General features: G+C 38.0%; 3 protein-coding genes across 3 annotated transcripts; 2 read left to right on the plus strand and 1 right to left on the minus strand.

Annotated features, from left to right (window-relative positions):
* The first annotated feature begins 97 nt into the window (after nt 1-97).
* LOC103948148 (2-oxoglutarate-dependent dioxygenase DAO) lies at nt 98-2,103 on the plus strand. Its single transcript, XM_009359146.3, has 3 exons — nt 98-636; nt 1,247-1,565; nt 1,668-2,103. Exons 1-3 carry the CDS (start codon nt 287-289, stop codon nt 1,914-1,916), a joined length of 918 nt encoding a protein of 305 aa, XP_009357421.1. The 5' UTR covers nt 98-286; the 3' UTR covers nt 1,917-2,103.
* Nucleotides 2,104-8,106: 6,003 nt separating this feature from the next.
* Nucleotides 8,107-10,432, plus strand: LOC103948289 (receptor-like protein 3). The gene has a single exon (XM_018647701.2). It carries the CDS (start codon nt 8,151-8,153, stop codon nt 10,383-10,385), a length of 2,235 nt encoding a protein of 744 aa, XP_018503217.2. The 5' UTR covers nt 8,107-8,150; the 3' UTR covers nt 10,386-10,432.
* Nucleotides 10,433-11,175: 743 nt separating this feature from the next.
* Nucleotides 11,176-14,882, minus strand: LOC103948150 (RNA pseudouridine synthase 6, chloroplastic). The gene is made up of 9 exons (XM_048591129.1): nt 14,585-14,882; nt 13,934-14,062; nt 13,566-13,820; nt 13,408-13,489; nt 13,175-13,290; nt 13,037-13,091; nt 12,752-12,863; nt 12,096-12,265; nt 11,176-11,623 (listed from the first exon to the last, which is right to left on the minus strand). The coding sequence occupies exons 1-9, from the start codon at nt 14,815-14,817 to the stop codon at nt 11,345-11,347; spliced, it is 1,431 nt and encodes a 476-aa protein (XP_048447086.1). The 5' UTR covers nt 14,818-14,882; the 3' UTR covers nt 11,176-11,344.
* Nucleotides 14,883-16,451: the final 1,569 nt, after the last annotated feature.

Genomic DNA, 16,451 nt, shown 5'->3' on the forward strand with positions numbered 1-16,451 from the left:
TTATCATTAAAACTTAAAAATTTTCAAGCTATTTTCATTAATTTTATTTATTAAACTCTTTATATGTCAAACGATTCACGTCGATACACGCGAACAGAGTCGATTGCCAAAAAAATATATTCGTAAGAGTTCGAAATCGGGTTGCCGGCCCATTAATTATTCTAATCCTTAATTCCAAGTGAATAATTCAAGGGATCCCAGAGAACGGTGAAATCCATTTCCAGAAGAAAAAGTGGAAAAAGCGTAGAGATCCAGGAAGAAACAGAACAAACCCAAGAAATCAGAAATGGGAGATGGTGAGGGCTGTACGACCGTCCCACTCATTGATCTGAACCAGTTTCCAGATGCACAAGCGTACAAGAAACTGAGGGAAGCGTCTGAGACATGGGGTTGCTTCAGACTTGTCAACCATAAGATCCCGCTGAGTCTGATGGCAGAGATGAAGGCTGTGGTCAGATGTTTGCTTGACCTGCCCATGGAGATGAAGATGCAGAACAAAGATGTCATTGCTGGCAGTGGCTACGTGGCACCCAGCAAAGCCAACCCTCTCTATGAGGCTCTGGGTCTTTATGACTTGGGCTCATCTCAGGCTGTGCATAGCTTTTGCTCTCAGTTGGATGCTTCTTCCCACCAGAGGTTAGCTTTTTGGCTCTCTTTTGCTTAGGAAAATAATTTCCGCACACCTCTTTTCTTTCATCGCACTTTCTATACCTTGGTTCTCATTATTAAATTGTTTGATTACATACTTGCTGCCCAAATCAAGTTACAATGTTACAATCGTCGAGATTATTTGGTCTAGTGGCACCATGTCTTCGCAAAGTTTAGTGGATGATAATTTGTTCAACAGAAAAAGGAAGTTGCAAGTTGCAACTTCAATATTCTACATTCGTCTATAGTGTTATATATAATCATTTTATGTGTTGGACGTCTATTAATTTTTTGGTTTGAGCAATATTCTAATTAATTTGATTTAAACTATGGAATGAGAATTCAAACTTTGGTGCGGATGGGAAGCAATCTGCTGTAGCCTATTTGGGTGTATGACGTCCATTATTCTTTTAAAGAATGGACGGGCATTGGTAATATGTTGACACCAATGACATCGACACATTATCGATTGATTGCATCTCTTTAACTTGTTTTGTAATAAATAACATATATGTACACATACATATACGTGGTCTTTTCATAGCCGGCTACATTATTGATGAGAGTCTTGAAGTTGGTTTTCTTATTGAATGAGCAGAGAGGTGATGGAGAAGTATGCTCAAGCAGTGTATGAGCAGTGTGTGGATATAGGGCGCAAGTTGGCAGAGAGTTATGGACTGGTTGATAGTGATTTTCACAAGGGCTGGCCCTGCCAGTTTAGGATAAACAAGTACAACTACACCCCTGAATCAGTGGGCTCTTCTGGTGTACAACTACACACAGATTCAGGATTTCTAACCATTCTTCAAGACGATGAAAACGTTGGTGGTCTAGAAGTGATGGACAAGTCTGGTGCTTTTGTAGCAATTGATCCTTGCCCAGGCACTCTCCTTATCAATTTTGGGGATGTTGCTCAGGTATATATATATATATGCATAAAAAGATTGTCTTGTTAATTTTTCGCTAATTTGCACTATAATAAGGCAATCTAATCTTCTTGTTGATATTTTCATATCAAGGCATGGAGCAATGGGAGGTTGTGCAATGTGAAGCATAGAGTACAATGCAGGGAGGCAACTACTCGAGTTTCGATCGCTACATTTCTCTTGGGACCCAAGGAAGAAGCAGTTGAAGCTCTTCCAGCATTTGTGGATTCAGAGCACCCTCGACTCTATGTCCCTTTTACTTATGAAGATTATAGAAAGCTCAGACTATCCACAAAAATGAGAGCTGGTGAAGCCCTTGAACTCCTACGCACCCCATCCTAATTTCTGATATGAGGCAAATTGCTCAGCTTGTTAAATTTCATTTCCTATTGTTGGTGTGATATGAAATGTAATATTCATTTACCGTCATTAGACTTATGCTTTGCTTTGCTGATAACAGGCCACTTCAGTGGCTATAACTCTGCTATGTGGGTAAATTCGGCTGTAAATTAAGCCTAGTTATGTTGTATTTGGAGTATCAAATGTGTGTTGGTGTAAGTGTTGAGACAACTGCCACCTTGAAATTAAAAAAGAATAGGTCTTGGCAGCAAGACTCGACCGGCCACTGCTTCATTGGTTCTACTGATCGCCGGTCCGTCCATGATACTTGCCTCTCGTGCTTGTTCTTTGACAGGACTACTCCTAATTGTTGTAAGTTTTGATTGACCCAAAATCCAAGATCTTAATATATATCTGGAAGAGATGATGGATTTCATTTTTGGAGTCTCTGACATGCCCAACAATTCTTAGGAGTTGTCTTAAAAACATGCCCAACAATTATCCCCTTATCTACATATTTCTTTGAGCAGATGGAGTTGTTGACAGTATGTCTTGCTAAACCTTATTGTATGAGAAACAGAGTGCTTTCCATTAGAGACTTTGTTAACCAAACAAGAAACTTGCTAGTTATGTCATTCAATTTTCGACAGTGACAGACTCGGTTCTGTTTTTGGCAAAACCTCCTCTTGCTTCAGCATCCCAATAACTAAGTTATCCACTTCAATTGATTACTGCGCTTGGTTTCGGTTTTCCTTGTTTGAGACTCTATTTTTGTGCTTTTAGTTTCTTTTTCAATTGCAAGGGGCAGCTCAAATGGACGATAACCATATATATATATTCATGCAATCGAGATCCCATGTTCAAATACCTCTGTTTTTTCGATTCTTAGAATCCTCCCTTCGGCAATATCGCTTGTATAAAGAAAAAAGGTAAATTAATAAACAAAAGTCTTGTTTCACAAAGGGTATGTAGTTCAAGTAGTTAAGAGTGTTTATTCTTGCACTCGAGGTCCCTTGTTCAATCCCCATCGTCCAATATCGTTTAATAAAAAACATTGTTGAATTATTTCGTTACCTGCCTACTCTACTCATCTGAATGAAACCAATCTGCAGAAAATCAACATACATGCGTAAGTGGCATGTGACTCCTCAAGATGTTAATGGATATAACTATCTCTTATTAAAACAAACAGGACTTTTAGAGAGCTGAGCTAATCGAAAAATAGTTGGATACAATTAATTAACTTTCCTTCTTTATGATTTAAAACATCAGTCGAGTAGACACTTCTTGCTAGTCTTTCAAACCTCGGTTTCTTCGACTGAAATCTCTGTCCTTCCGCTCACTTTCTCAGAACAGAATCGGAACTCACAAGCTTGGAAAAATTAGACCTCCCAAGAAATCAGGCGGAATCTCATTTATTCCACCAAGTTGTTTCATTTCTTATCTCCACCACCGGCCAAGACCAAAATCCGTTTTTCACCTGGTACTATGTTAGCAACAGTAGTCAGTAAATCGGTATGCCATAATGTTTATTCTCGACAAATCTTTTATTTACTAACACACAAAAAAATGAACAAAATAAGTCGGTCCTATGCAGTAAATTATGTACGTCTCAACAAGTATCATTACCAATGAGAGAACCTTTATCCGATACGTGAACAATACGCATCAGTCTCCCCATTTATATCCCCCTCATTCTCATTCCCAAAAGCATTGTAGGAAAGCATCCTCTAAAAGCAAAACTAAGAAGAAGCATAACAAAGATGTATAAATAACATCATGTAATAGAAATCACTAGAAGAATTGATGCCTGCGCGTTGCGGTGGGCTAAAAAAATTGTCTTAGCGATTCAAATCATATCTTAAAGAAGAGTGGTAATTTTTTCTTTTTTAATTTTATTTTTATTTTATTTGGAGAACAACATCACATCAAAGCAAGTGACATTTAATACAAATAATAGAACAAAATTAAATATTTTAGCAGAAAGTGATCACAATACAATGTGATTGCATAGGAAATACATGTAGCATGCGGTTTAATAAGCTTGTTTGAACTCATTGACGATGACTTTGTTTATACATATTTACAACGACGACATCTGTACATTTTAGTTTTAATTGATTTTTATATAGATGATCATTACATGGAAATTCATAATATGAACGATTTTGAACACAAAATTTTATAAATCAGTCACTAAATGAATTAAAGAGGAACTCCTCCTCAATTTGAACAGTATAATACAAGATTGTAACAAGATTGCAATATGTACAATCTTGTGTAGAATTCTAGTCAATATGGAGAGACAGAGCCAACAGAGCAACCGACAAGATATAGTCACATATAAAATGAAAAATATGCAGCACCTGAAGACGATGACGGCGACGGCCACGACGGGACAATGACAATAACCATTTTATGGGTATTAAACTAATTAAACTTTTGAAAAGGAAAAAAAAAAAGTTATGCCCCCAACCTCCCGGCAGGAAGTGAAAGTGTCAAACCATCTGGTCAAAACTCAAAAGCAAAGTGAACAGACATTCCGAGTCCTTAAATCTGGAAAAAGATCCTGGCCAGATCTTTTTTTTTTGAGAGATTTCATAATCGTGATCATTCATCGTATATTATGTGATTAATTTTTGTTAAGTATTATTTATATTTAATTTTAAATTTTAAATTTCAAATAATTTATGATCGTATGATGTACGATGAATAGCCACAATCATGGGATCCTCATAATCATTTTCCCTTAAATCCAACTACCCATCAATAAAATACAATTCTTTTTTTAGTTGTCCACCAAAATATAATTATAAACATTGAATTAAGAATGCTTTTATTCACACATCATTTTTTCATCTCACATACTTTTTTTACTTTTTAACCTTCAAATTAATGAATTGAAGAAGATTAAAGTACATAAATAAACAAGAAATGCGTAAAAAATAAAAAACAAGTGTAAAGATAGCATCACCCTAAACTAAAACATCCGCCCAAAAGTATTATGGATTTTTTCTCCGGAAACAATCCTCTTTTCACAAAGGAATGTCACAAAAAGAATTTCATCACACCCTAATAAATTAATAATTAGTTGGAGCTAGTTGAGTGAGATTTCTCTTGAATTTGACTTTTTAAGTGTGTTTCTATTAAAAAAAAAATAGGAGTAGTTGTTAGGGTTTAGGGTTCGGGATATATTACTAATTAAATAATAAAATGATTAAGTGATTTGGGATTGAATTGGTTTTAATGCAAGAATGATCTATAGATAGAGGCTTAAAATTAGACCGTTCGGAAAGAAGGGGCATGCTTAAGTGAACTTAAAGAAATAATGAATCCTAAGGGACTACGCTAATTACCATTTAACTGTATCTTCATGCAATGATAATCTATAGCAGCTAGCTAGCTCTCATTCCATCATTTTGTTTGTCCAACAATGGCATACTCACCTTGGTCTCAACTATACCTTTTATTCTTTTGGGAACCGATCCCCTCCAAACCCAAACAAACTGAGTCCCCTAAGCAAAGGATCTGAATCGTTAAAATTTAATCCAATGACTACAAACATGGGTTCCCTCTAAAAGTTATAATAATTATAGTCGTTGAATCAAATTTCAACGGTATAGATCATTTGATCCTTATGCTCAATTTATTTGGGTCCGGAGGGAATCCGGTTCCATTTTTCTGCTTGTAGCACAAAGTCCGAGCAAGGCTGCAACGTGTAATGACTGTTTTGGTCTCAACTGAGATGGCATGATTGATTTGGGGTTTCCAAACCTCCGTCTTTTCGTTACAAGCTTTCGGTAATAACTAAGTTTCAGGTGAACTTCCAAATTTAGCTTTGCAGACAACGAGGGCTGGTATCGCAAAAGGCTGCAACTCAAACATTCCACAAACAATCTAGCTGCTTTACAGTACAAGTTTCTATCCAGCATGCCACAAGAAATTTAACTCCGACTCAACAGTCTGAACAGCAATATATGTAACTACTGAGATTGGCCAACCGAAACTTTTTTAAGAGTTGGATCCTAGTGTCAACAACTTCTAACATTCCAGACTAAAATATCAAACCTCGCAAGATTGGGGACATTGGACCTCTCTCCAGAAATCTATCAGTCGTGCAGCATCCTAGTTTCGCTATCAAGTCGTCATTTCTTGTCATCATTTACTGTTGCATACAATAATCTGGCCAGCTGTTGAATATTAAAATGCTACTTAATCATCCCGTCATGTATTCTTTTGAAATTGAAGTTCCGAAAGCTTGAAATACCGCTACCACAGACCAAGACTAAAATCATTTTTCACCTGCAGTCTTCTTGGCTCTAGATTAGCAATAGTAATCACTACATTGTTGCAAGTGCAATATAGTCAAAAGAAACGGCCGTGCGTATATAATAATATGATTTGGTTGCATTCTACAAAGGCACCTTCCAGCACGCTAATTCTGTGTTCCGCTGCTGTTTCTACATCATTTTGCCCATAAAAAGCAGTATAGACCTTTGAGCGATCTAATATACTTGTATGCCACTTTCAACAAGAACCATGGCACTGCAGCCTAAGCATCTAACTAGATCATATGTCCTCCTCCTTTTCATCTTGTTTATCACAAGCTTTATTTCTACAACCCATGCTGCATGCAGCAAAATGGACCAACACTCTTTTTTCTTCGTTTGACATCGCTTCTTCTAGTTTAAACTGGACTTCCCAAGATTGTTGTCGATGGGAGGGCATCACTTGTGATCCGGCTGGTAGGGTCAACCGTCTGTTGTTGCCCTCCAAACGCCTCAAAGGAGTCATTTCTCCATTTCTTGGAAATCTCAAGCATCTCTCCCACCTCAATCTTTCCCATAATATACTTTATGGCCACCTGGAAGCTGGATTCTTTTTGTCCTTGAGTCGCCTTCAGATCCTTGATTTGAGCTACAACCTTCTCTCTGGAGAACTACCGCTATCTCCACCACCAATTTATATCCGAATAGTGGATTTGTCCAACAATCAATTCAACGGAACAATTCCACCTTCGTTCCTCCAGCGTGCCTGGAATTTGAGCAATTTAAATGTCAGCAACAATCTCCTCAAGGGCCAAATACCATCTTTCAACTGTTCTTATTCTCTTTTAGTTAGAAGCTTGGATTTCTCCCACAATGATTTCAGTAGCATAATTCCCCTTGAACTTGGTAACTGTTCAAAATTGGAGCTCTTTTATTTTTCTCTTTCTAGTGAAAAATTAATATAAAATGTTGATGTGGCTTAATTGTGACCATTCAAATGGGAGGGTATGGAAGGGGAAGAAAAAAAAGAAAGAAGAAAATTCTACTCCAAATATCAAACCTCGCAAGATTGGAGAGATTGGACCTCTTTGCGCAGAAATCTCTCGGTCATGCAGAAACCCAGTTTCGCTATCAAGTCGTCATTTCTTTTCATCATTTACTATTGCATACAATGATCTAACTAGCTGTTGAATATTCAAGTGTGTGTGTATCTACAATTACACCATTCATTGTATATCGTGCGGTTATTGTTTGTTAAGTACTTTTTGTATTTAATTTAAAAAAAAATCATAATGATTTCTGATCGCATGTTGTACGATGAACGAATAAAATGGATCCGAGAATCCAAATCCCTATTCCCCATCCCTAATCTTCTGATGAGTTGTGATTACCACCTTTTCCCGTTGATTTATGGCAGCTGATTGTGCCTTGTATTTGGTGTTCCTTATCTTTGACTTGACGAGAAAGTGAGGCGTGTTGTTTGTGTTGTCCGGCAATTTATGCCCACCCTGTCAATCCCATTCTCTTACACGTCTTTGTACTGATCTTATTGTGAAATATGCACATAGTTGAAACATAAAATCAACACTTCATAATTAAAGCTTGAAAAAACGTTAGCATAGACCAAGACTAAAATCATGGAATTTTTAGATCTACGGGTCTTCCAGGGCCCTACTTAGAGTTCTGTTCAATGGAAGAAACTTTTTATTGTAACGGAAACATATGTGGTATACTACGTATTTTTATGTAAGTGGTGAGAAATTTTATATTTTAAGTTATTAACTTTTTAATACATATGTTTCACTGTTTATATAGCAACACGTGATATACCACTCAGTGTACTTGTGACATTGAAAAATATCTCGTTCAATGGCGTCTGTTTAACGCATAATTCTGTGTTCCGATGCTGTTTCCACATCATTTTGTCTATAAAAGCAGTATACACCTTTGAGCAATCTAATATACTTGTATGCCACTTTCAACAAGAACCATGGCGGTGCAGCCTAGTCATCTAACTAAATCATATTTCCTCCCACTCTTCATCTTGTTTATCACAAGCGGTATTTCTACAACCCATGCTGCTTGCAGCAAAATGGACCAACAATCTCTTTTTTCTTCATTTGATATCGCTTCTTCTAGTTTAAACTGGTCTTCCAACGACTGTTGTCGATGGGAGGGCATCACTTGTGATATGGCTGGTAGAGTCACCCATCTATTGTTGCCCTCCAAACGCCTCAAAGGAGTCATTTCTCCATCTCTTGGAAATCTCACGCATCTCACCCACCTCAATCTCTCCCATAATATACTTTCTGGTCACCTGGAAGCTGGATTCTTTCTGTCCTTGGGTCGTCTTCAGATCCTTGATTTGAGCTACAACCTTCTCTCTGGAGAACTACCGCTATCTCCACCGCCAAGTTGTATCCGAGTAGTGGATTTGTCCAGCAATCAATTCAACGGAAAAACTCCATCATCGTTCCTCCAGCGTGCATGGAATTTGAGCAACTTAAATGTCAGCAACAATCTCCTTAAGGGCCAAATACCATCTTTCAAATGTTCTTATTCTCCTTTCGTTAGAAGCTTGGATTTCTCCCACAATGATTTCAGTGGCATAATTCCCCTTGGACTTGGTAACTGTTCAAAATTGGAGCTCTTTCGTGCAGGCTTCAATAACCTTTCGGGGACACTTCCAAGTGATATTCACAAGGCTCGAGCACTAGAAGAAGTTTCGTTGCCCTCCAATAAGCTTTCTGGGACCATTGATGAGAATATTGTCAATCTTACCAACCTCAGAATCCTGGATCTCAACTTTAATGGGCTGAGCGGCGCACTTCCTCTTCATATTGGGAAGCTCTCCAGATTGAAGCTCATAATCCTCCATTTCAACAATCTAGAGAGTTTGCTGCCTCCGTCTTTGATGAATTGCTCAAGCCTTACAGAACTGAATCTAGGATACAACCAATTGGAAGGAGATCTCTCCGTGCTTAATTTCTCCAAGCTTACTCAACTTATTAAACTTGACCTTAAGAATAATCACTTCACCGGTCCCTTGCCAATAAGTGTTTACTCATGCAAGTCCTTGATTGCACTCCGACTGGGCGTCAATTATCTGGAGGGACAATTACAGCATGAAGTTCTTTCTTTAAAATCCTTGGCATTCCTTTCCCTTTCTTCTAACAGATTGACCAATGTCACAGGGGCAATGAAGATATTGAAGGATTCCAAAAGTTTAAGGGCACTCCTTTTGGCAAATAATTTTCAAGGTGAAGAAATGCCAGATGGTGATCTCATGGTTGATTCATCAGGGTTCCAAAATCTCCGCATTATCAGTTTGTCAGGGTGCCAGTTGACAGGAAAAGTACCTGTATGGCTGTCGAAGCTCAAGAAAATGAAACGGTTGATTATGTCTTTTAACAGACTCACGGGACCAATACCTGGTTGGTTGGGGACTCTTCCAAGTCTTTCCTTTATAAACTTGCAAAGTAACTTCATTTCAGGTGAATTTCCAAAGGAGCTTTGCAGACTACAAGCGCTCAGATCGGAAAAGGCTGCAACTCAAACACGTCACGGCGTTATAGAGTTGCCCGTCTACTACCAAAGCGTTAATGGGTCTCTAACTAGGTTACAGGTCAACTATTTGTCCAACATGCCGATACTAATCGCCCTCAGGAACAACAGTCTAAGTGGCAATATACCCCGCGATATTGGGCAATTGCAACTTCTCCAAGAACTGAATATTGGTTTTAACAAATTCTCTGGCAACATTCCACACCAAATCTCGAACCTCCGAAAGTTGGAGATATTGGACCTCTCAAGAAACCATCTTTCTGGTGAAATCCCAGCATCACTATCAAGTCTTAGTTTCTTGTCTTCATTTAGTGTTGCCTACAATAACCTCCAAGGCCAAATACCATTAGGCACTCAGCTCCAAGGCTTCAATGCTACTGCCTTTGAGGGTAACCCTGGACTTTGCGGTTCCCCACTTCCAAATAAGTGCCCGAAGAAGAGTCCAGGTGATAGTGATACGACTAAGGACCGGGAAGATGCACATGACTCTGGGAATGGAATTCCATGGCTTCAAATTTCAGTGTCTCTTGGTTTCATTGTAGGGTTTTGGGGAGTTTGTGGCCCTTTAGCTTTGAGTAGGTCATGGCGATATGCATATTTCGAATTTTTCTCTAGTGTTGTAGATCGCTTTGTGCGTTAATCAAGTGTACTTTTCTTTGAGAAATAAAAGACTTATTTACTAGTGCACATTACTACTGCTATGCTACATCGCAACAATCTAATATACAATAGCGTTTGATAACCATTTTGTTTTCAGCTTTCAATTTTTGTTTTCACTTTTCCAAAAACTGAAATTTTGTTTGGTAACATTGAAAACTTAAAATGAAAAACTGAAAACTACTTCCTAGAGTTTTCAAAATTTGACCCTGAGTTTTCACATTTTGGCTTTCAGTTCCAATTTGACCTTGAGTTTTTACATTTTGACCTTGAGTCTTTTGTTTCTTATTTATCTTTGTTCTTCTTCTTCTTGGTTTTACACCTATACTTTAATTGGATTTCGATCCGAATCCAATGTATTAATAGGATATAGATTTGAGACTTCAATCTGACAATTCGTTAATGATTCAAATCTGGTGTCTTTTGTAGCAAATATGATCTGATAATAATCGGATTCGGTAACCCGATAGTCCGTTTTCATTCCGACGTAATACCATGTTTTAGTCATACGATTAGCTAGGGTTTTGTGGGAGTTTTCCACCACTCATGAAGCTCAATTCCTTAGGTTCATGGGCATTTACTGTTGGGTGATTTGGAAGGAGCGATGCAATATTATATATGTTTGCAGAGAGTATTGTCCTCGTCCTGCTGCGAGATCAAATCTTTTGCACCCAAAATGAGTTTATAAACAGGTGTCAATCAATAATTGAGGCCACACCCATTTTGAATGCAAACGATTAGAGAGAGAGAGAGAGAGAGAGAGATTACCAAAATACAAGGGCAGGCCGCAGGCATATCCAACTATGAACTTATAAGCAAAAGTATGTCTACATTGTGCCTTGTAATTATAGAAATCAAGCATATGATCCAGGCAGACACCCTAACTCCACCAAAAGGAGAATACCATACCATGCAATCAATCCGCATCCACCTCTTCTAATTTTAATTGCACCTCCACCAAGGAGCTCCAGCCTCAAAAGTGTACTTCCCATCATCCCATGATATCTGACATGCTTGAAGACCAATAGCAACACCAGGTTCCTTCCCATGCTGTGCACTCCACTCTTCAATCGCTACTTCTTTATCAGTTACATGAGTATAATGCTTCTTATATTTGCCAAAGGGGTTCCGCCCAGGACTTGCCATTTCTGCAACTGCAGCTGGCATGTACATGGAATCGCCAACTATTGGTGCACCAAGCGCTGCCAGTTGTGCTCGAACCTGCATCATCAATGTAGTTATTTCCAAAGAAATTATCATTATCTGACCTTACTTGCAACACAAACTATTAAGAGAATCGTCGATATTCTTTTAACTCCTAGTTCCTTAGAATCCAATGACATAACTAACGGAAACAGAATACAGTAACCATGTAAGATTCAAGTGATACATTCCTTGTGCCAAAGAACGAGAAGTCAAAGTTTTTAGATATCTAGTTATAAGTCATCTTCCCAAAATCTTGAATTCTAAACTACTGAAAATCTTATTCCTTTTGAAATATTATATGCTTGAAGCAGCATGACGTCTCCTTTTATTTGAACCAATTTAAAGCCAATATTAATAAGACCATATCTCAAAGATCTCAGAAAAACAACAAATTGAGAAAATGATCACCATCTCGCTCCAAATCAGAGACCGAAAAGAAAATGAAACTAAATGAATTCATGTATCAGTGTAGTTTTTTGCTCGTAACCTGATGAGTCCGCCCAGTCAGAAGGTTGATTTTACACTCATATGCATATTCTTTTGAAGGCCACCCACAGTCTTCAATACAATATTTCTGTTCAACAACAGAACTTGGCCAGGGAACCTCCTTGCATTCCATGACTTCAAGTTGACACAAACTCCACCGTTCCATGAAATCTGCGTTGCCAATAATTGTTTAGCTTCATACAGGAGTTTACTACTAAGTGTAAAAATTTCACAAAGTGTATTTCTATTCACAAAGTTTGTTTCTTCAACTGTGGTTGTGAAGATGTTACATCAAGTTAAAGAAAGCTTTCTATGGGTGGGCTTCAATTAATTAAAACCTTAAATTGGCTTTTAAAAACATTTATAAAAACCGAAAGGACAAGACATAATCCTGAAATTACGTCAAACAACAGTCATGTCCTGTCTATTTGAATCATCCCACCAAATGCCCATTGTGAGAAATAATGGTTTTTAGTTCAGCACACAAGCAGCACACACTGAAGGTGTCATTTCAGCTCCAAATAGGAAACAGAAAGAAAAGATATTGGCAAAACAATGTAGTAAGGATGTAAATATCTCAAGGCACTTGACACATTCAAAGTGCAACTCCTCAAACACCAAACTAGTTTCTATGCAGTGCTTGACATAGACTATTACCTTCTGAAGTGAGTCTTGGAGCCATGTTAATTGGACGCATGTAGTGAGTAATTGTTCCAATTGGCACAGGGGCAGCGGCAAGAGCAAGATAATGCTTCTTCACCTTTTTCTCCTGGGTGAAAGAAAAGATAAATAAACTTAATGACCTAAAGAAAACAAACTCCGTGTTGGAGGGAAGTAATAAGGAACCCCTCAGCTTCTGAGTTATCACACTCTGCCCTCCCCCTCCCAGTAATTATGGCTATCAAAATTATGTATGCCAAAGCATGAGATTGCAAAACTTACTCTGATTTTTCCGTGAAAAGCTGAGCAATACTCCTTGGTTCTAGCTAAGACAACACTGCAAGTGAGTGAGTAGCATTACACTCTCTGTCTCGAGTCTCAATAACAAGAAAAACGACAAACTAGTATAATAGAACATACCATCCTTCTGTACAATTATCAATCTGATGTGTAGTCATCAGGGGCGTTGTTAGTCCCAAGGCACGAGTGGCAAAGGTTGCACAACTTTCTTCAATGTTGTCTGTAGTTCCTCCTACCTGGACAAAAATTGTTATCCAATCATAGTTGATGTAAGCAACTAATTAACTACTCAAAAAAAAACATTGGATAGTGCCAGATAACAGATATCGAAATGTGTCTGTAATGATACGTACAGTTGTACCAGCAGGTTTGTCCAAAACCACGAATTCATCAGTTACAGCTACAATTCTTGCTTTCCAGTCAATTTCATAGCACCTGATCAAAATTTGATGTGAACAAGAATAATACTAGTAAAAATTATCATAAGGACGCGTAAAACATTGTGTTTTACCTAGGAAAACGCTTTGGGTGTACATGAACACGTAAGTAGGTTCCAGTTTCAACAAATTGGTCTGGATGTGTTATGCGGAAAGTCTTCTGTGCTTCTCTTACAGTTTTTCCTTTGATGGAAGTTCTATCTTTTAGTACTGATGGTGCTGTAACTTCTTTAAATACCCTCATCTGCTCTTGGGTTGCAGTTGGAGGAGGCCGTGGACAGACAAGGGCATAATATACAGCTCCAAAATGGATGAGATCTGCAACAAACCTTCAAAGAATGAAATTTTTTTTCTATTTATCAACTCAAACTTGATAATGACGGAAATCATATGCCATACATCAACAAAAAAGCAGTGAGAAGACAAAAGGAGCAGCACTCACTGAAGAGGAAGATCCAGAACTTTGCAGATATATTCTAGAACAGGCCCCCCTTCTGAAACAACCAAGTGCTCAATTCTTGGTGGTCCATTGTCTGAGGGACATGGAAGCAACCGAGTATATTCAGGGTAGCTGAAAGAAGATATGATATCAAAGTCAGCAAACTATAGAACACGAAATGGCAGAAACTCTATGTAACATTTTGTTGTTGGCGACAATTATATCAACACATTATCCATCACAATGTTCAAAATTATAAAACTCTAAAACGATAGAGATTCAAATTTTCATTTCCAGATTCTTTTGCTCTGCTCATTTTCTCAGTAACCAAACAAAGTGCTTCCAAAGTCTACCAGTTTAATCCAAGCCTCACTTTCAACAAATAGATACTAACAATTAAAAGCCAAAATCTCAGAGCTTCCATTTCCATTACAAAGAAAGAATTTGGTATTCTAAAACGATAAAGATTTAAAATTTCCAATCCACATCTTAATCTCTGATCATTTTCTCGGTTACCAAATAAACTGCTTCCAAGTTCGACCTTCATTCGAACTCTCACTTTCAACAAATAAATACCAACAATTAAGCCAAAATCTCAGAAACCCAAAAACAAAAACAAACAAAAAAGCATCAAAGTCGGAAAATTTAAGGTACCCATTTGCAGAAGAAACGGCAGTTGGCTGCGAAACATCATGTTTCAGGGACTGACGTGCAGATTTTCGTTTATTCGAACTCCGAGAAAACCATGCCACCTTACCGTGCCTGTAGCTGTTGGAGTGTTCACTGAGAGCAACGTGGGTGAGTGCTAACGTGCGCACAAGGGCCGCCGGCGCACTGAAAGTCCGGCAGCCGTTGGCCAACATTGAGGAGAAGCTCACCGGCGCCATCTTCTTCCTCCGGAGGCTGAAGCTGGATAGTACAAGCTGCTATTTGAGTTGATTTTTGAGGTGAGGTTTAACTCAGATTTTGATTTCTAAAAGCCGGGTTGTGGGTCGGGTTTTTACAGAGTAATGGACCGCGTCCAAAAGCGTTATCCAAGCTCGATCGAGTCCACTAGTTATTGGGCCTCTGTTACCCAACTACCCTTGAGTTGGGCCCGATGAAGTTCTTAGGCTTTTTTTTTTTTTGGAAATTTTAATTAAAAGCTTCCGTATTGTTCACTTTAACGAAAAACTATATTTTTACACTAAAATGTCAATCTTAGTACTATTCACTTTACTCTTTATTTTGTCCTTATCATTAAAACTCAAAGTTTTCAAGCCATTTTCATTAGTTTTTCTTTTTATTTTTCTACCCTCTAGGAGGGTGTTTAGAAGTGTATTTAAAATAACTGAAAGCGCTGTTCATGAAAATATCTTTGGGGTCCAAAAGTATTTGAAGTGTTTCCAGCAAAAAACACTATGAAATCTTTCAAGAGCTTTTCCAAGATTCACTTGCAGTTTAACTACCGATTGAATCTAAAAATATTTTCAACAAAAACGCTTTTAATTATTTTAAAAATATTTCCAAATGAGCTCTAGGTTGAGAAGTTCTTGTGTGCGGACAACTATATACACTAAAATAATAAGAATAATCTTAGGGAGCCCAAATTTTAAAACCAAATTTGCAAACCAAATTATGTGTCACCAATAAGAACTAAATACGTTAATCGACACTTAATTAATAATCCAATAATTTACAATGACATTATTTAATTAGTAAATTTAGTTAAAAAAATTTGATCGTCCAAATATTATTCAAACAATAAATATAGAACTGAATTAGTCCGGACTAATGAAAAGTTACCGAAGCGAAAAACATTATGGGCTTTGTCTTCTTTCTACCGTCAGCAATCAGCGTTGACTTGGCTTGCTTGTCATGTCATTGACACAGCTCAGATGTAGAATTTCTACAGCTTGAAGCTATAGAGGTCCAGGCAGCTAAATGCAATATAAGAACAAAAAGAAACAGAGTTATCAATGGAGGACTGGCTGTCAATGCCAAAGGTGGAACTTCACGCTCACCTCAACGGATCCGTCAGAGACTCCACTTTACTGGTACTTCTCTCTCCTCTCTCTCTCTCTCTCTCTCTCGCTTTGTTTTCAGGAAACACAATCTAATCTCTGGTGTTCTGTTTTGTGTGCAGAGAACTTGCTAGTGTTTTGGGTGAGAAGGGTTTATATAGTTGCTAGTGTTTTGTTCTCTCTCTCTCTCCCTCTCTCCCTCTGTCTCTCTCCCTCCCTCTCTCCCTCTCTCTCTCTCCCTCACAGTTCTGACGCTGGCAGTCAGAAGAATTCCTCACTTATAAACCATACATGTAGGCTTGTAGCGGAAGTGCAAGAAAAAATATTTATGTTAGGCTTCTTTTGAGCGGTCACTGACGTTGGCAGTCAGAAGAATTCTTCACTTATAAACCATACATGTAGCGGAAGTGCAAGAAAAAATATTTATGCTAGGCTTCTTTTGAGCATTGACCGCCGGGAAACCGGAGGCTGCAATGGAAACTGTATGTGATGAAACGTACTATGAAGAAATGTGTCTG

This window comes from the organism of the source record quoted next, unplaced genomic scaffold (genome assembly GCF_019419815.1).
Source record: "Pyrus x bretschneideri cultivar Hongxiangsu unplaced genomic scaffold, Pyrus_bretschneideri_v1 Contig33, whole genome shotgun sequence".
Taxonomy (NCBI): Eukaryota; Viridiplantae; Streptophyta; class Magnoliopsida; order Rosales; family Rosaceae; genus Pyrus; species Pyrus x bretschneideri.